Source organism: Brachypodium distachyon, chromosome 3 (genome assembly GCF_000005505.3).
Source record: "Brachypodium distachyon strain Bd21 chromosome 3, Brachypodium_distachyon_v3.0, whole genome shotgun sequence".
Classification (NCBI taxonomy): Eukaryota; Viridiplantae; Streptophyta; class Magnoliopsida; order Poales; family Poaceae; genus Brachypodium; species Brachypodium distachyon.
Window position 1 is genome coordinate 20,185,379 of NC_016133.3, and position 20,219 is coordinate 20,205,597.

Sequence of the window (20,219 nt, forward strand, 5' to 3'; positions counted from 1 at the left end):
AGTGTGTGACCCTATGGGTTCGAGAACATGTGGACATGATCAATATCAATAACCAATAGTGGGACCTGGATGTCCATAATGGTTCCAACATATTCCACGAAGATATCATCGGCTGAACCACGATGTCGGGGATTCAATTAATCCGGTATCCAATTCCCTTTGTCTCGCGATATATTAGTTGCCCGAGATTTGATCATTGGTATCACCATACCTAGTTCAATCTCGTTACCGGCAAGTTCTCTTTACTCGTACCGCAATATAATATCCCTATGACTAAACACATTAGCCACATGTTTGCAAGCTCACTAGAATGTTATATTGTCGAGAGGGCCCAGAGATATCTCTCCGTCACATGGAGTGACAAATCCCAGTCTTGATCCATACAACCCAACAAGCACCTTCCGAGATACCTGAAGAACACCTTTATGATTACCCAGTTACGAGATGATGGTTGATGTCCATAAAGTATTCTTCTGGTACTAGGGAGTGGCATGATCTCATGGTCTAAGTAAATGATACTTGACATAATAAAAGAATTAGCAATTTAAACTTAAGTGACACGATCAAAAGCTATGCTTAGGTTTGGGTCTGTCCATCACATCATTCTCCTAATGATATGACATCGTTAATAAATGACAACACATGTCTATGGTTAGGAAACCTTAACCATCTTTTAATCAATGAACTAATCTAGTAGAGGCGTATTAGAGACACGGTATTTGTTTATTCATCCACACATGTATTTAGTTTGCTGTTAATACAATTATAGCATAGATAATAAAAATTTATTAAGAACAAGGAAATATGATAATAACAAATTTATTATTGCCTGTAGGCCATATTTCCAACGTAACTCAGGGATGACCAACTACCCGTCAGTAAAAGTTGATCGGAGAGTGACTATGATCGGGCGATGGCACGCCTGTAATACCTTGACTCGTTTCAGTTTCAGCCCAAAAGGCCGGTGTAGTTCAATGTGGGAGGCACATAATACTAGTTTAGATAGAATTGCACCGTCATACATATCCTTGTGTTCTAAATATAGCACCTTCAATTTGACATTTTTATAGGGACGAAAGTGAAAGGGTGATACTAAGTATATGTGGGCCCTTTCCATAAGCGTGCTAGGAATTGAGTAAATTTGGGCCAAGTGTTACAACCGTCGGTGGATGTCTGAACTAAGGCACATATTGGGTCACCATGATGACGGCTCTCTCCGCTGACAGGCAGCTTCTCTCGGCCCGCGAGTGATGTTCCGCTCTATAAAGTTAAAAATAGAGAGGCACCCACACTGGTCAGCTGATACAGATCGTATTTTGGAACTGCAGACACGTATTTGTTACATACTTGTTGTGCAATCTAGCCACACACATTCTCCATCCATCGTCTTAGATAATCACTTGCTCAAGCAAGCAGACATTTTAAATCATTAAGATTCTTCACGCCACCAACCTCTCGCACCAACCATACCTCTTGATCTATATCCCGATCGCTGAGGATTTTGGTTATCATAGACAAATTTTGTTTCCAAGTATGTCTGTCTGCTAAATCAACTCCAATAGTCATCATAACTTTGTTTCACTAAAATGGACGAGATAATGGGTCTGAAATTGGTTCTTCTGTAGTAGTGAGTGATGATATATGTAATTTTCTTGACTATTTATTCTGTTAATCTTAGCCGTTCTACCTCAGTTCCACACGGATATAGATGGCATAATATTTTCCTTTTTCTCCGATTAACATGGGAATATTTACAACAATGTTTTTTTTTCTTTTGTGGGGATATTTACAACATATTGTAGTCAAGCATAAGATCAGCAGCAGAGAGTGAGACGAAATAACATCACTTAACTTAGAACTTTATTTTTCCCATACAACATGGTTAAAGCACACACGGTGTAAGAAAAGTAAGGCGTAAATGTAATGACTAATGAGGACAACATGTCCATCCTTATTGTTGGTACTCTGGAAAGCAACTTATTTCTTAGAAACACCTCAATCTAGTTTACAATTGATGGATCATGCAACATAAACTCCAAGCGCGTCGACAAGTGAACCGAAGCTCCCAAAGAAGCCAACAACGCTGCCACCATCCTTCTCGGGGATGCTAAACGGAGAGCCGTTTACATTTCCGAAAGGTCCATATGTTTTAACATTGGTGACAATGCTAAGTGATGTCACAACAGTGGCTCCATTAAAGTCACCAGTTGTTCCAGAAACTTTCTTCACGGTCTCGTTAGGAGCTAGCAGGATCTACAAGGATATTAAAATGTTACCCCTTCAGCTGGCTAGAACTCATTGTAAAACAAGTTATAGCATTGAAATGTTTGAAGGTAAAATGCACTCACCGTTTCGGCAGCACCACCAGAACCACCCCATGGACCAGCCGATTGGCTCTTACCAGCTTGGTCAACATAGGTAAATGCAATTGAATCAATCACAGCCCCGCTTCGGATTGTCACACTCAGTAGACTCTTAGGTGGCTCTGGGATGTCAACAGCTTGCCCTCCTTTCCCTCCCAACGGTCCAACTTTGACTGGGGTCTACACATCATTTTGTCCAGCAGTTAACATATATTTCGAAATAAAAGTAGTTTGCAAACTTATATTTGTACATGTCGAAATATGTCATGAGCACTATCTCACCGGTTTGGGGAAGGAGCGACAGATAGCGCGGATATTCAGCTCCCTGATGTTGGCTCTGTTTAGCTCTTGGATCTTCTTGAAGCTGACGATCCCTTGTGCAAATGCAAACTCTCCAGTGCCACCGATGATTGCCCACTCGCCTATTTGTGGTGTTTCTTGTACTATAGTCCCAAGCACCTGAAGGCTGGACTCCTTAAACCTAATCAAAGTGTATATATTCGTAAGTAACATAAATAAATTTAGCCTGAAAGTTGACGTTGTGGTAAAAATGAATGAACTGAATGCTGTGTGAAATTAAAAACCTCTTATCGACGAACACAAAGTTGGTAAGAAACGTCCAGCTTTCGCCACTGCTGCCAGCCCCAATATGGTGGCCTTGGGCACGTGCGACAAGGTTTGCATTGGGTAGAATGCCATCATATATGGCCCAGTCGTTAACAGCCAGACAGCCAAACAAATGGGGGAGGTTTGGATTCACTATAACTTTCTGGTTACCATCTGGTGATCCTTCTAAGCGCTGGTACATGTACAGGTGGAGGAGATGCTCCTTCTCCTGGACCTCCTGGCTGACAGGGCCAGTTTGGTAGTAGGAAGGATTGGCCATGGCTACCCACCTACAGAAAAGATCTATCACCTGATTGGTGGTGGTGGGGGGGGTGTTCAATTAGGCAATTAGGCTGGTGTGTGGAGATGGATGGTGAAGGGAGACAAATTTATAGACCGCCGGTTCGTATGTAAACCGTGTTAGGTACCTTTGAATAGTTCCATCACGAGATTCATCTGCCACTAGTATATACAAAAGAAGTTGATTATCGCCTTATCGGCAATGCGCTGCGTCACGCCGTTTGCTTCGGATGTCATTTCACGTGACCGCACGTGCACAGAGTAGATACATTTTTGACAAGATATATAACACCTTTCATTGGGATACACCACCAAATCGCCCTACTCCTTTTCTTAATCATGCATTCAATTCTAGTCGCTGCCTCTTATAATACACTGAATCAGATTAAGAGTGTACTTTCAGTTTTGTGACACAATGTACTCCATTTAAAAGGATTTAACGGGATTTTCGTTGTCGAGATGTAAAAAAATCTTCAAAGATGAGCTGAACCTCATTTTCCATAGAGCTAGAAGAAAAAAGTACTCTCAATTCCAGAATTGGATAGAAACCTTTAGATAGATTCTTTTGTCTGGTAAATATTTTTCGATTAATAAAATTTGCAATAGATCATTGATCTACTGTTTTCCCTCAAAAAATTAACGGGATTTTTACAAATGAAATTGTGACACTAATTACTCCATCCAACGTTTCTCCCATTTCCCACAAATGATATCCCGGGTCTACCAGACTACCAGTCAGGCCTAGGTTGCATGGAGGAATGGTTGTGGCAGGTTTGGTACTAAGCGAGTACCTAGAGAGCGTGGAGCGGTGGAGGAGCGCATGTCCTTCGCTCATGCATCAAGTCCAACCCGGACATTTTCACTTACTTCGACTGCTACGCGCCAACAGTCCATAACACTATAATTAACAGAGCTCTGATAAGTGCAAAATTAAAGTTATGGCACGAGAGTTTCAAAAGGGAACTCATGGAGATGGCCAGGTGCCCGGCGATAGCATAGCCAGGTCCCAGGTCCACTGGGAGCATAGTTGTAGGCGGCAAAATGCAACCTAGGCTTGACGACTGTACCCGGTCTGTGATAATTTGTGCAAATGGAGAAAACATTAGATGTGGTAATTAGTGCCACAAGTTTGTTTAAATGGGATAAATTTGTAAAAATTCTACTAAATTTAAACCTCTGTTGTGTTGAAGGGTAAGACCCCCGGTAGCAATAGAACGGGAAAAGTATATAAAAAAAGACAGTTCTTTTCAATTTCGATTATATACCCTTGTCGGTCGTATTGGGCCTTTTGCAGTACTCTTTCGATTATATATATTAGTTCGTTTCTACTTTTAGATATCTACTTCTATATATTAGTATTAGTTAGCAATACTATTTTATTAGTTATCGATCCCGGCTCTGTGAATTCTTTCTTCCGTGCTGAACTGTCGGCACCAGTCCTACATTTTTTTTTTCGTGGGCCGAGCAGAAAGGGGGCTCGGCAGGAAGAGGATTGTACAACTAGAGAAGAACGGAGGTCAACCCGCTTCAAATATGGAAAATGGTATTCACTCTCATATTAAAGAGCTGCAGCATGGATTAATTTAGTTAAGAGATTGGTTAGCTAGCTAGAAAAATGAATGCTACCATACCTACGAATAGTAATATAAACTACTCCTCCTATATTTAAATATAAGATGTTTTAAGTTTGTTCTAACCTAAATTTCTTAAAATTGACCAAGTTTATATAAAAAATACGCTAATATTTACATTATCATATGAAAATATATGTTATGATGAATTTAATAAAACTGATTTAAATTGCAGACACTAATTTGAACTAAAACAACGACAAGAATTTAGGATCGGAGGGAGCAGTCGATTTTCATCTGGTTAGATCTTAAAAACATTTTATATCTGTAAACGGAGGAAGTAACAAATTAATACTACTAGTCGACTTGTAAACTGGGTATGCACGCTATGAGAACATGGTCGAGTTCGATCAGCATAGATCGATGCCCCCGAATCGTTTTGGATACCGAATCGGTCAAGGCATTGGTACATGTGCAACTGGAAGTTGATCAGCTCCTTCATTTTTCTGGGATATTTTGGGTTTTTCCACGGGCTAGCTTGTAAAGTAATATGTGTGTCTGCTGTAGTAGATGCTTGGTTCATGTGCGAGATCGATTAATTAGTCTGGATCTCCTCGATCACAAGGTTCACGAGGAGTCCATATCCTATTACTTATCCGCATCGGATACTTCTTGAACCCCTAAATGAAAATGCCGTACGTAGCGTGTGATTGTCGGCAACAAGATCCTTTTTTTTATATTACAGCGTCTGCAACAAGATGCTAGTGTTGCTTCAGATCTCATCGATATTGACTGCACAAGAAGGTTAGTGCGCGTTCGGTCTAACTGAACCATTTAGGTTCCGTTTCTCTGGTAAAATTTGGGTTCCCAGAAAATGTTGACGGAGTGGTTCCTCCAAAACAGGCTAAAGAGGAAAAACGGTCCTCCAAAAAAGTTTTTTTAGGCTAGGTGCACATGGTGCTTCCGTGGAAAGATTAATACTGGTGGTTATTTGAAACCTATGACACCCCCCCCCCCACCCCACCACCACACACACACACACAATTTCAGTTTTGCAGGAGAAACAGTACTACATGATTTATCTCCCGGTTTGACAAGATGGTGCATATTAGGAAGTGCCAATGCAGGAAAGCTAAACGAGGCACTGAATTCCTGAGTTTTCTTAAATTAAACTGCTATATATCGCTTATACACATCCCGCAGATGAATGCTGCATACTGTATGTACATCGCAATCGGTAAGAAGAAAGAAGGATGTGTATCAAGTGGAAAACTGAAATGGAACTAAAGTCTAATCTGTGATGCCTGACAATAAGGGTTCTGTGCAGTTTACGACAATGGAACTTCCTTCATGGAATGCTGATCCAGCCAAGAGATTATATCATCGAGAACTTGGAAAATTGTCTCATCAGATTCACCTTCCAAGATTGAATGACATGCATCTTTGTAAAGGCGCAGCGTCTTGTACGAGGTATTTGCTTTTTCATATAGATCTTTACTCACGCCTGGGTCAGTGACCAAATCGGCATCACCATGCAAAATGATTATGGGCAAGGAAACCTAAATGCAAAAGGAGAAGCAGACTTTAACCATCATATAAAGAAAACAGTAACAGAGCAGGAGACAGGATATCGGCAGTGCTAAGGAATAACACAACTCGCCAAAAATGGCATTCCAAATAACAGGGCAGCTCATTAAAAATTGAAGTCTAAAGGTGTGTTTGGATTTGGCCTAGGTTTGCCTTACCAAAAGTGGGCTAGCCAATTTTTGGGTCATGGTTTTGCTTGCCAACTATTTGGTCATGGCCAAAAAAATGGTAGGGCACAAATTTGGGCACTATCCAAACAGCCCCTTAGAAAATCAAAGTATGGATCAAATAGTACGAAGTTCACAGTAAGTTAGAAAATGTCTGATTGCTAACGGTTGTGTATGAGGTCCCAATCCCTTTTTTCCCACATTGTTGGAACAACTTACAAGGAATGAAGGAATATTGCAGGCAATCAGTATCATTGCCTTGGATCATGCAGTGTTACTAATTACAAAGTATACTCAATCCCTGCCAATCAAAATTTCTCAATCTAGGCCACACTTAAAGGTTTCCATTGGGACCTAGCTCAGTTCTTCTCTATGCCATGAGGCCACATGTAAGTCAATAGCTGTAAGGCCAAGAAACCTCATGGATCCCTACCGATGCTGCCCATATATGGTGTATCCAAAATATAGAGGTAATTGCACGGGAGATACATACACTTGGGAGGCATGTTCAGTTCAATACACGAACTTAAAATGCATAAAAGTGCACCCTTAACTTGGCTTTTAGGTACACTTTGGTCCAAATCATGGCACACCACACTGGCTAATAACAAGTGTGCAACACACATGTGGAAGACTTGGCGGCATCTGGGTGCCATGCCTTCTTTGTTTCACACCCCAATTTTTTTGCAATATTCATGGTTGGGAGGAGAGGAGCAGAATAATTTCACATGGTTGGGTAGTGGGTTTTATGATTGGCGGTTTTTTAGGTGGCTTGATACATCTTTATGGTTAGGCATGCTAGATTTTGGTCTTGATGGTTGTAGGGCTAATATTTTAGGTCAGAATGTTCACGCTACCATTGTCTAGAAAGAAAGAGGAATTTTCAAAGGGATTTTAGACCAACAGAGAAGAGACATTTACGGAGGGTTTTGTGGGCTTTCAATGAGCGGAACTAATAGAATTCGAGTTTTTGTTTTATAAAAATTGCTGCCCAGTGAGAGGCCTCACGTTCCTCATGTGCAACCCGTGTGCGTTATTAGCCACAGCCAGTGCGGCATCCAACAGTGGTGAAAATCAGCTGACATGGTGGGACCAAAGTGAATCTGAAAGCCAAGTTAAGGGTGCACTTTCTGCATTTTTCATGTTCATGGACTAAACTGAAGATGTCTCCTAAGTTTATGTATCTACGATGCAATTGCCTCAAGTATATGCCTGTTCATGCATGAAGAGAAGATTTTCAACTGCCATTGATGACAGAATCAGCAGTGTTACAAGCAACTCTAACAAAAGAAGGCATGGATGACATGTACAAACAGAACCAACTTGAGAGCAAAATTAAGCCACATAAAACAACATGAGGAAAGCAAAATCAAGCCACATACTTCTGCTAGACGACTTTCGATCTCTTGTGTGGTCCTCAGCATCTCCAAAGCAGTTCGGAGACGTGGTTTATCCTTATAAGCAATCACATTGTACGAAGTCTGCATTAAGCAGGGAATTAATAATCACATTCTTTTCACTAGCCATTAAGACAACAGACTAGCTATAACTGGGTAAGAACCTTTATATGCATTAAATTAAGCTCTGTAACAACCAAAACATTATTGATATAACCACAAAATTATTGCACAAGTAAGAATCCTAACAGCAATACACTAATAGCGATATACTCCCTTTGTTCCGTATTATTTGACGTCCTGGAGAACTAAAACAGCTTTCTAAAATGTCAGTTTTAATACGGACAGAGGTAGCATGTACAAAAAAAACAGGAAGCAGAAATAAGAAAGTAAGATTATTTATAAAACAAAGAACATATTTCTACTTGTCAATGAAAACAGATTAGAATGCATGCCCTTTCTTTTGGAGAGAGGAATATTAATTATTAAATAAACAATTTACTGGAACAGTAAGTAAATCTTATTAGCAGTATTAAATGAATCTACCCCCTCCGTCCAACAAAGGATGTCTCAACTTTGACCAAATTTGAATGCATCTATACATCCAAATTTTGACAAATTTGAGACATCTTTTGTTGGACGGAGGAAGTATTAACTTCTGCAAAATAGTACAAGAACAGAACATATGTCAAAGAATGAACAAGTCAGCTGACATGAGAAGCAAGGAGAATAGATAAATGAGATAACACTAATATCAGTTTAAAATAAGTCAGCAGTATGACTAGTATTGACCTGCTCTTGCTTTTTCTTCTCTTTGAATGCCAATTCTGCTAAGTCTTTCTGTGGAACAAGTTTCTCTTTTGGAAGGAGTTTAGCCAAAAAAATTAGAACTTGCTGAACAGGCCAAGCCGGAACCACGTCATCTGCCATCTATAAAAGCATGAGTTTGTGATCTGTTGACCATAACTCACATAATAGGTGCCTACGGAGTGAACGTACCTTGCACATGGGTGCAACTAGTATTGCCCCATTCCATTCATCTGGTTGCTTAAAGTGAATCTTCAAGGCAACTGCTCCTCCCATAGATTGGCCAAACAGAAAGCTCGGAAGACCTCTATGCTCTGAATTACCTGAGGTGAGGTCACATAAATTGCAGTTCTACAGTGGAACGAGTAATATCCACACTACAACGGTTGCTTACAGCAAAAATGCAAAACAGGGAAGAGATGGCCAGATATAAGTCATCAATTCAAAACAATAATAGAATATAAATTTAATCATTACCTCAAAGAAGACTAACTTCCCCTTCTGCAGTTTGGTAAAGTGAATGTTGCATATGTAATTAATTTAATGTAAAAATCAAACAGTTCATTGCCATACTTAGGCAATTTCCTAATGAAGTCCACATAATTTATGAATTGGGAGAGAATAGAAATGATACAAAGCAACTCTTTAGCCACACTTCTGTAGAAGTAAAACCATTTAAATAGCAATGTCCTCATGAAGTCCATATAACTCTGACCTATAAAACCGGGTGTTTGACTAACTCGGAGGGTGAAGTAGTCCAAGTCGCGTAGTTCAGAGGGAGAAAAACAAACAAACTTGCAGGACAGGGCAGGGCTGCCCCACGCCTGCCTTAACCTCCAAGTTAGGTCTCTTTAATTTCCAAGGAGTGCATTATTACTATTTTGAGGGTGTATATACAGGAGAAACTCTCCCTCCCTCACAATAGTTTTGGTATTAGTGCCGACAATCTCCGTTGCGCCTGTACCCGTGGGTGACCCCATGAACTTCAACGACTACCTCTTCGTCGCCACCCTCAAGAATTGGCAAGAATTTACGGTTGGGTGCCGACAATCATGGTTCGCAATAGCTATTGAATAAAGCAAACAAGTATTTATCAACAATTTCTCCCTTCCTCTCTTCCCCTCCCTTCTCATCCTCCCCAATCACGGTTCACAATAGTTTTTCTATTAGGGCCGACAATCTCCATTGCTCCTGTCTCCTGTACCCATTGGTGACCCCTGTGAACTTCAACGACTACACCTTCGTCGCCACTCTCACATCCTAGCCACCATCATGCAGGAGAGTGTTACAATATCACCTAGAGTCTTCAGGGCATCAAGGAGAAGCCCTCACCATTGTGCGCCTGAAAGAAGACCCCTCCTCCCCCCCCCCCCCCCACCCACCTCTCCCTGGGAGGCAGAGGCCACTCCGTGTGCCAACACGTCCACCAGGATGGGGTCCCCGCCACCACCCCATTCCACCAGTGGAATTTGTCGCCTTCCATACAGCCTTTGCCTCCATGGTCCATGTCGCCCGACGGGTGGTGAGGCTGCAGTGCTGCACCACTAGGGACACAAGCGGGATCCCGCTTATGTCCCGCTTCTAGACTACTATAGCTCGTTTGGTTGGGGGTAATTGAAGATAGTGAATGGGAATTAAAGGAGATAAGAGTTTAAATCTACTGTTTGGCTGGGGGTATTGGGAGTTTAGAGGGGAAGGGGAAAGGGAATTACATAGTGGAACTTCCCAATTTATATTCCGTGGGGGAAGCCTGGTAATTGTGAGAGGGAAATGGAATTGAGATTAAACTCCCATACCCCTTCCCTAAGCCTTGCCCAACACGCTGCTAAGGATATGCTAGTTTAAAAAATTTCCTCAAAATTTGACTTGAAGATTTGGAGATTGTCCTAAAAGCGGGATGTAAGCAGCATCCCACTTGCATCCCTATGCACCACCAATAACCATAGCAACAGCCAGCCCCCATAGCTTTCACAAGCTGTGGTTCCAAACCACGTTTGCAAGAGAGATCCGCTACCCTTGATTAAACAAAAGCAATTTTTTGCAGGTCAGCGCATATTGGCAAGTGAAAAAACACCGCTGGCCTCCTACCACTTGATGCGCTTGGCTAACCTGTGGTATTGCCACATGGAGCGCAAGCATAGCCAACCTGCCTGGAAAGTTCACCTCTCACATCTCTAGGCCACCTCCCCGCAGCAACCTTTGGCAAACTCATCTCGCTTCTCTGCTCAGGTATAATGGCCAACCACCAGAAGCATTTTTGGCCCTCATTTCACGTTGCAAAACTTTGCCCAGCGACAAGGAGTGTGACATCTTCATCAACAGCCTCTGCTAACCCGTCAAGGTGCAAGGCGACACTCGAGGATGCCATGGACATGGCCCGCTCGTCCTAGCACCTTGTGACAGTCACCGCTGCTGCCCAGCCAACTCCATTGGGTCATGCACATGGCCCCTCCACCACCTCCTCATGCACCCGCTGGACGGATGGAGGGCACCTCCTCCGCTCAGCATCCGTCGCCTCGGTTCGTTCAAGAAACTCTCCCCCGCCAAGTTGGAGGACTGCTGTCGCCAAGGCCTTTGGAGGGCAAGGTAGGCAGGGGGAGGCCCTATATTGGCGCCCATGGGCTGGACATATACTGATGCCTCCACATAAGATTTTAACCGTACCGACAAAAATATATAATGACACTTCCCAGCTGTTTACCAAAAACTAGTGTGGAAAAAGCGACTATCAAAACCAGCAATGATAGAATGACAGAATACCTTTGATCTTAGCAAAATGTTCTGCAGCATCATCAACAAGGGTATCGAAACTTGGAATATATCCGTGAAGTCCTTCCGAAAGACCAAAACCAGGGTAGTCCAATGCAAATACTCCATATCCAGCTGAAGCAATCTTCCTCGCAATCCCTGAAAGAACAAAGATCTTAAAAAAAGGAATAACAAATGATACATCAGAATAAAGTCAAGACTAGCATAACATGGGAAAAGTGGAAAACTACCATCAAGGAAAAAGGTACAGGTGTCTCCATAACCATGGCAGAGGCAAACGATTGCTTTTATACGATGATTCTCTGGAAACCAACATTTTGAGAAAATCTCCACACCTCTAGAGTTTCGCTCACATGACTGTCAGAGAGAATATGTCACATTGTAATGCTAGGAACATATGTAGTAAAAAAATTGGCACAAATTTCAATTTCTGGAGAGCAAAGGATGAAACAGCCTTCTGTTTAAGCATAGATAGCCGTGAAGTATTATCTCTGACAGCAAAACTTCTTCTATCAAAACAAAAGGATGAACTAATGGATATCCAATGCACCTTACCAGTGCACTGCCTCCTAGTGTTCCTTTAATTGAATTATCCTTTGTTACATTGATACTTCTGCATAGTGCTCATTTGTTCAAATAGACCAGATGAGATACATCATTACGCCTGCTGCATTATATAGAGTGGAATATCTCTCCATTTACTTAGAGCCACACCAATGCTAAGAAGATGGACAAATTCTATATGTCGCAAGAAGTCTTGCGTACAAATGTGTAACAGAACTTCACGTATTGCAGCAGTTAAGTGACAATCTATGTATTGTGATGAAAATGTATAAAACAGTGGCTAGACTCAGAAATAGCACCTCCTTTGTTCCGATGCCACTATATTGTGCCTGCAGCAGAGAGCAGATGGAATTAAGAGGTATCATACAATGCATGACGTAACATTAACATCAAAGGAGTAGCTGGCTTAAATAGAAGTGTCAGCATATAGGGCAAGGGAGTGTGAGAAATTCTAGGGCTGCACTTTTTCTGTATCTTCTGTTATGACTTATTAAGTTTTGTGTGATTGCAGATTACTGGATTTTACATACAGAAAAAAGATGCAAGAGATGTTCAATTCCACAGAGTTATGGAAACAAATATGGAAGGCCATATGGAAGCCCAGCATAACTGTTGTTACAATGATTTACTGAGAAGAGTCCTAAGATACTACCCTGCCCACATTAAGATCGTCAAGATACTGATACCATCAAGAGTGAAGACCGTATTGGCCTCGTCAGAACAACACCAGGTATGTACTGTAAGGAATGAAAGGGACTGGTGCGCAGTACGGACCTTGAAGAGGCAGTGGTCGATGCTGAGCTGGACGTCCTTGAAGGCCTCGCGGACGCGGCGGCGCTCAGGGGCCTGGTCCAGGCACGCCCGTAGCACCATCTTCTCCAGCGCCGGGTCCACCCCTTCCCACCTCCTCGGAGCCGCCGCCGTCGCCGCGGACATCCCCGCGGCGGTCGCTGCCACCGCTGACACCTTGGCGTTCACGTGGGGCATGGAGGGTTCAGGTTACGCCCCGAAACAAATCCGTGGAACAACAAACCGCTAACTGAAATCCGCAGCGAACTGGACCGAGACAGACAGAGAGAGAGGTCCGGATTCGCTCGGTCAGAGGCACAGCGAAGGGAAATCGAATCCGTCCAAGCATGGAAAGCTAGGGTTGGTTACTTACCGAAGTCAGGCACGACTGCACGAACACGGATGGATGGATCTCCACTCCACTGGGCACTGGCGGTTCAGCACCGCCGGGGTGGGGGAGGAAGATGGCGACGCCGGTCGGTCGAAGAGGTAAGGCTAGCGGGGAAGGAGTCGGCCGGTCGCCGGTGGTGAGATCAGGTGAGGAGGAAGTAGAAGGAAGCCCGTGGCTATGACGCCATTTATTGATCTTGCCGCCTTGCCGGCGTCAGGGGGGAAGGGAGAAAGAGTGCGCTGCGCCTGCACGCCTCCGAATTCTCCGGTTCCTTGCGGCGGTTGGATGAGGACGCAGCCGTGCGTGACCGGGTCGAGCCGCTATTCAGGATGCCAATGGCCAGCCCAATGGTCAATGCGGACTTGTTCGCTTCCGCAATGTACTAGGCGGGCAGCCGCGGCCGGCCGCAAGTCCATGTGATTGTGTCCAGCGGCACCGCGGCTCAGCCCAATATCCAGTGACTGAGAAGCTGCATCAGGCGCATGGTTACCCGCTAGCTGCTTGAATCTGCATCTAGGTTCTGCTTGCCGCTAGCTGCGCCTATTTGCCGCTGGATGACTGACTTAAAACTGCTGGTCACCGGCCACTGCTGTTGCTTGAAGCAATAATATAGTAAGATCACTCAATTAAACGATTAATAGGCTACACGAGGGATGTGGTAATTAACGGTAATCAATCCAAGTTCAACACAAGAGTTATAGTAATTAACAATCCCAGGTTAGTTATGTACTATTTATCAAGGCAAAGTTGCTGACAGGAAGTTCCAACTATAGTATTTTTAACAATCTCGGGTTTCAGATAACAGTAATTAACAATAATTAACACAAGAGTTCCTGATCAACACAATAGCTGCCCAGAAAATTTAGAACCTCAGATGCCAACACATATTGATCAAGTTTAGCTTACAGAACATAACACTTGTTGAGTTTTTCTGAACCTAAATGTCAATGCAAAACCAGGTGTCCAGTTCTCTATGTCAGTGAATCATCTCTAAGGTTGCGACAATTTTGAAGCGGTGAATTGTGAGGCAGCCGTCATGAGTCCCGCTCTAGTCTTGAATGAGTACTGATAAATACATATGGCACACAATGTTATATCAATAATAATTTATTTAAAATTCACATTACTCAACGTAGCACACAAGTAAAATCAGTAATGGAGATGAGTATGTATATATGATAGTAGTGCAGTACTGCTTATGTACTGGCAGTATTGCATTGTCTGTCAACAATTTACTTTCAGAAAACAAATAATTTAGTTGTCTGAATATTACAACATGTATGTATAGTACTCACATTAATATCCAAGAGGACCAAAGACAGACAGTCAAAGACAAGTGTCGTTTTTAGTTGTATGAATTCTTTTCTTTTATCTCCCAAAAGTACTTCCCATATTTTCTTTTAAACTTGCTTTGTAATACCAGTTTGTTCACAGATAAATAAATTCAAGCCCTATGTGGCCAGAGAAAACAATAGCAATAAACAGTACAAATTTATGATAATGTGTATTTGCTAACCACTTACTTGCAACAGAATCTGAGTCATGGACCAGCAGAATCATGATATAACAGCAGTAAGCGTCACAAAAATGAATCCCCAGAAGTCAAAGTTGGTCTCCTTGGCAACTGATGAGAAGAATATATCATTAAACCACAGTAGGTAAGTCCAATGCACATTATCTTAAAGCATTGAAAAGGGACTGCAGATTGAAAGGCTATAATTAAATTGGCTTAGACAAGAAAAGTATCTACTACAGAAATATACAACTCAGGTAGTACTTCTCAGATTGTTCATGATTATTGCTTCGTGAAATGGACGAGCTCATACCTTTGTAAAATGCCACGTTTGCTCAAATTATATGATTTGCATCATGATCAGTTTGGTAATCTTGATCTGTAAACATCCATCGATTAGTTAACATGAAACATATACAACTCTACAAAGTTTAAGAATTTTGAAAGAACAAATCCTTACTTTCAGCCTTTAGCCAATTTTGAAGGCAAATTACCTCCTCAACTGTATCGGGGGCAGGTCTACTTCTATAATCACTTATCACTCGTCCTCTTGTACTAAAGGCTGACTCAGATGATACCGTTGAAACTTGTACAGTAAGAATGTCGCGAGCAATGCACGACAAAATAGGATACTTTGCAGAGTGCATGTCCCACCATTGAAGAATATCGAATGGAACATTGCGTGGGAATTTGTCCTCTTTTAAGTACCTATCCAATTCATTGTTGGCTTCCTGCTGCTGAGCACTCAAATGCTGTTCCCAATCTGCCATAGGGTCATCTTCCATCTCCACATCAGCATTAGCGTCTTCTTCTTGTGTTATACCACTGAGCATACCTCCCATCTTAGCTGAATAATCATGGAATAAACTTATGACAGTATCACAACAACTATAACTTTCTCCGCTCAAACAGCTCCTAACCACTTCTCCATTCGAAACACAATGTAACCCAGCTTGAATCTAGGATCAAAGATGACAGGTATGCATAATGATATCAAGCACTCATCCCAGTATTTAGCAAACTTCCTTATCATCTCATCAACCATCTCTCGAACAAAGTCATATGGGTTTGAGGCTTCTTTTTGCAAAAGACACTTAATATTCCACATCTGTGTAAAGAAGAGGTGTGAAGTGGGATAGCTAGATCCAGAGAGAATATTTGTGGCTTCATAGAATCCTTTCAATAGACTGCAAACAGCAGCCGCTTTTCTCCATTCTTCAGGTGACGGGCAATAGATGTAGCTCGAATCCTCCTTTTCCAGTGCAAGGAAAGCTTTTAGAAATGGAACCGAAGATTGCAGCATCAAAAGGGTAGAGTTCCATCGATGAGGAGCATCATGTGAAGGACGAGCCACACCAGAAATATCTAACCATGGCACCATTAACGGATGCATTATCTAGTGTTATGCCAAATAACTTATCATCAATGCTCCAATCTTGAATACTTTTCAGCACAACATTATATAATGACCATCCATCATGTGGAGTTTCCAATCGACAAAATCTTATTATCCTTTTTTGTAACTTGCACTCATGAACATAATGGCAGGTAATACAAACATATCCAATTTCCTGGTTCGATGTCCATAAATCAACAGTTAAGGATACCCTGCCCTTATATTGCTTAAAGAAGTCACGCAGAGCTGACCTATGTTCATGATATATGCTTGAGCAATCGCTGCTAATAGTGGTTCAATGAACCATATGAAACGCAGGATTCAAGCTCTTTGCAAATTTTCTAAAACCAGAATACTCGACAAAGGAAAATGGTAGTTCATTCAAGACAATCATTTCAACGAGCAATCTTCTAGAAACTCCTTGATCAAAATCCCACTGTTTAACTAAGGATGCATCAGGAGATGAAACAGAAATCTTTAGCTTATCGACCATTAGATGAATTTGTGACCGAGAACTGCAAGTAGAAGCATGCCTAACCAGACCATTTCTACCAAATCTATGAGTAGCTGGTAAGACAAGATCACAGAATTTGCATTTTGCACTTACAATGCATCCTCTCTCATAGATAGGATCAAAATCGACCCAAGCTTTAGACCTCAATTTGCGTGGTTTGGCAGCTGCATAACCGTTAAATACAACAAAGATTTAATGTATAGCCAATAATAATAAAAAGAAAAAATAAATCAACTAGTAGTAAGCGCATTGTATAACCGTTAAATACACCAAAGATTAGGTAGATAAAAACTAACCAAGAGTTGTTGTTGGCACGTCATTTTGATATGCTGCTGATCTTGGAGACAAGGAGTTTGCTCGAGATTCAGGTGTTTCATCCAATATATGAGAGTTGGGACTTTTGTTGGATCTTTTACGTAATGCATCTGAAGATCTCCTTTTGAATGTTCTCATCATATTCACCCCTGGAGACCTACATATTGGGGATCTAACTTCCTTGTTGCAATGCATAGCTGAAGGAGAAGTACCATCCTAAATTAAGAAAGAAAGAAATTATTCACAACAATATATGTTCGATCAGGAACCTAACAGAAAGAAATCATTAAAAAGATGCCTATCCTAATCAGCGAGCACACAATCTCGGTGTGAAGGTACTTTTCTCTTTGATGCATATATAGGTCTTGTGTGCTTTAAGGAGCATAGATGCATCCTTTTAGGATCAGCTATATGCATACACTTGGCAATTATTATTTTCAGAGAAGCAAATGCACTGGAGTATCACATATTTTTTCAGAGAAGCACATGCAAGCCTAAGACTTAAACTAAATTGTGCCTGTGATAGAGTTTCATGAAACCATTAGACAACAAGATAGATGCCTTACTTGGTTGCTTTAATAAGTGTTACAAACAAGAGATAACTGAATTAGGCTATCCTTCTTTTAGATCAACAGTAGCAAGAACCGAAGCCCTGAATATTCTTTGATGTTTTAGTGAGTCAATTATTTAATTAATTACCTAGAATTAAAACTGAAATATTACAAACTTTATATCTAGAATGGGCTACAAGTTATTTATGTTCAGATTCTTGGTACCATGAGGGAAAAATCACCTTGTTCTTCTTTTGTTGCAACTTTTTTTCCTTCTCATTGTTATTTCTCCTCTTATCTTCCAACTTTCTCCTTTTCTCCTGCTGTTTCTTCCTCCTCTTCTCTTCCAGATTTTTTGCTTTCTCTTCTTTCCTCGATCTGCACAATGGCTACTTAAGTTGCAAAACCAAACTGAAAATTGAATTGGAGAGAAAGAAGCGTAACCTTTTTTGGGATTTTGGGGGGAGCTGAACACATCCCTCAGGCGTGGTGTGGTATTCCTCTACGGGAGGTACCTGCTGCTCCACATTCATCTTCTCCTCCTCGACGGCATCCATGGATGGCAACGGCGGCTCCACGAGGCGGCGCCCTTCGGACGGGATTGGACGGAGGGAGGATGCAGCAAAAGGAGGGCGAGGCTGCGGCTGCTCACCTTCTTGGAGCAGCGGCGACTCCATGAAGCGGGCGGAGGAGGCAGCGGCGGAAGAAGAGGGAGGAGGTGACGGCTCCATGAAACGGCTGGAGAGGGAGGAGGCGGCCGGAGAGGAAGGAGAAGGCGGGGTGGCAGGAGGAGGCGGCCGGCAGCCGCCGCCAGGGACGAGCAGTCTCGATTTCTCGAAGCGGAGGAGTTGTTTCTGAGTTTTGCTACTGGACTTGCCTCTTGGACAAAGCGGCTCTCGCGGGCTTAACGCTCTTGTTCGCATTGTCCAGAAATTAGAAGGCCCGGGCCGCATGAGCCCAAGAAGACGTTCTTTTTGAGGGCAAATTTGGCGGCTGGCGGCTGGCCGCATTGATTGGCATGCCTAGCCGCTATGCTGAGCTGACCACATGAGGCTTGTCAGGCCTGATATGATTACCGCAGTTTTGCATCAAAGCACATGTGGTGAACTTGAGCTAGGCTGATTTCTCTTCAATGGCTAGGCTAGCAATGCCTTCTCTTTTCTCATTGCATTGCATCCAACATATGTGATCACAGAGAAATGAACTCAACTCAGTTGGTCAGCCTTGTCGTAGTGCACTCATGCCGCACGAGTTCGCCTCTCTCACGCTTATCCCTTATAGCATCTCCTAAACGGACTTGGAGGCGCCGGCGCGAAAATTCCGACCCAGCCGGCCTGCCTAATTTGTTTTTTCATCCGGCGCGGCCCAGAAAGTTAGCCGGCGCCCCCAGCCCGAACCCAACCCACGGGGGGGGAGGGGGGCGCAAAACCTCGCGGGCCAGCACTATCAGCGGCACAAACCGAAAAACAAACCCTATTTGTCCTTCTCTGTGTGAGCTTCGGCGACTTCCACCCCTAATCGCTGCCAAAACCACCCCTCTCACCCGCCACTATGAGATCAATGGCCATGTGTACAACAAGGGATACTACCTGGCAGATGTCATTTATCCAAGATGGTCGACCTTTGTGAAGACAATCTCAAATGCACCCGCAGGAGGAGCAAGATCTTGGTTTGCGATGCAACAGGAAGCATGCAGGAAGGATGTCGAAAGATCAGATGTGGGAGGTCATGACTACATGTGTGATCATGCACAACATGATCATTGAGAACGAGCGGGAATGTCCGGTGTTTGACACTGAACCGTATGAACGGATGGGTCCTCTAGCCAATGTTAATCACCAGGTGCCGGCCGCCTTTGCTGTATTCCTCGCCCGGCGGCAAGAAATTCGAGATGCTACTACTCATAAGCAACTTCAAGATGATCTGGTCGAGCATTTGTGGAGGCTCCGAGGAAACGTCTAGTTTTTCTTATTTGTTTGCTCGCATTTGATTAAAATTGTTTGAAATGTGATTCAAAACTTATCAAATAATGTGCTTGTTTCAATTTGCAATATTTGTAAAATTTGGTTTGGGGAGGCGTTTGGGGGCGCCGGCGGGAAACCGGCTAGACCTTAAAAACAAAATCTAGCCGGCGTCCTCCCATATAGCCGAAAAAAGTGGCAGGCTGGATGTGAAATGGGGGTGGGGGGACGGCTGGAGTTGCTCTTAGGGCATGCAAATCGGACGCTGCAGATAGACTTTTCCCCATTGTACGAAGAGGTTGGCTTGATCGTGGGCTGGAGCTCGTCCGAGAAATCAGCCTTTTCCCTTCTCAAAATACACTCTGCTGTACAACTTTTCTAATTGACGTCGGCAATTGACGAGGAGGTTAAGTACATACTTCAGATACTATAGCTCTACCGTAGACGAGAGGCCTGAAAAACATATGTGATCATACATCAAAAGAAAAAACTGCAAATAGTTACAAACTGAAATAACAAAACATGATTCTTATGCCTTACACCAAATACCAGGTCATCGGCAAAAAAGAACAAGCATGACAGAAGAAGTAGAACATAAGCATGCACGCATTAAACTAAAATTAGAATCAGCATTAACATAGTTCATCAGATCTTATTA

The 20,219-nt window shown here is 42.6% G+C and overlaps 2 protein-coding genes across 4 annotated transcripts; both read right to left on the reverse strand.

Moving 5' to 3' along the window:
- Positions 1–1,828: 1,828 nt before the first annotated feature.
- Positions 1,829–3,346, reverse strand: LOC100842254 (jacalin-related lectin 9). Its single transcript, XM_003573688.4, has 4 exons — positions 2,948–3,346; positions 2,646–2,844; positions 2,349–2,543; positions 1,829–2,253 (listed from the first exon to the last, which is right to left on the reverse strand). The coding sequence occupies exons 1-4, from the start codon at positions 3,247–3,249 to the stop codon at positions 2,020–2,022; spliced, it is 930 nt and encodes a 309-aa protein (XP_003573736.1). The 5' UTR covers positions 3,250–3,346; the 3' UTR covers positions 1,829–2,019.
- Positions 3,347–5,966: 2,620 nt separating this feature from the next.
- On the reverse strand, positions 5,967–18,463 carry LOC100842565 (caffeoylshikimate esterase). Of its 3 annotated transcripts, XM_024460895.1 has the most exons (16): positions 18,045–18,463; positions 17,843–17,978; positions 17,031–17,265; positions 16,828–16,898; positions 15,285–16,395; positions 15,138–15,203; positions 14,835–14,935; positions 13,294–13,900; positions 12,906–13,187; positions 12,431–12,460; positions 11,798–11,924; positions 11,559–11,705; positions 8,991–9,121; positions 8,784–8,921; positions 7,977–8,075; positions 5,967–6,399 (listed from the first exon to the last, which is right to left on the reverse strand). In XM_024460895.1, the coding sequence occupies exons 9-16, from the start codon at positions 13,116–13,118 to the stop codon at positions 6,169–6,171; spliced, it is 1,116 nt and encodes a 371-aa protein (XP_024316663.1). In that variant the 5' UTR covers positions 13,119–13,187; positions 13,294–13,900; positions 14,835–14,935; positions 15,138–15,203; positions 15,285–16,395; positions 16,828–16,898; positions 17,031–17,265; positions 17,843–17,978; positions 18,045–18,463; the 3' UTR covers positions 5,967–6,168. The 3 variants fall into 3 exon arrangements, with proteins under 3 accessions (XP_024316663.1, XP_003573737.1, XP_014756576.1); XM_003573689.4 differs by having other exon boundaries at positions 15,285–16,898; XM_014901090.2 differs by having other exon boundaries at positions 12,906–13,097; positions 15,285–16,898; positions 18,045–18,462.
- Positions 18,464–20,219: the final 1,756 nt, after the last annotated feature.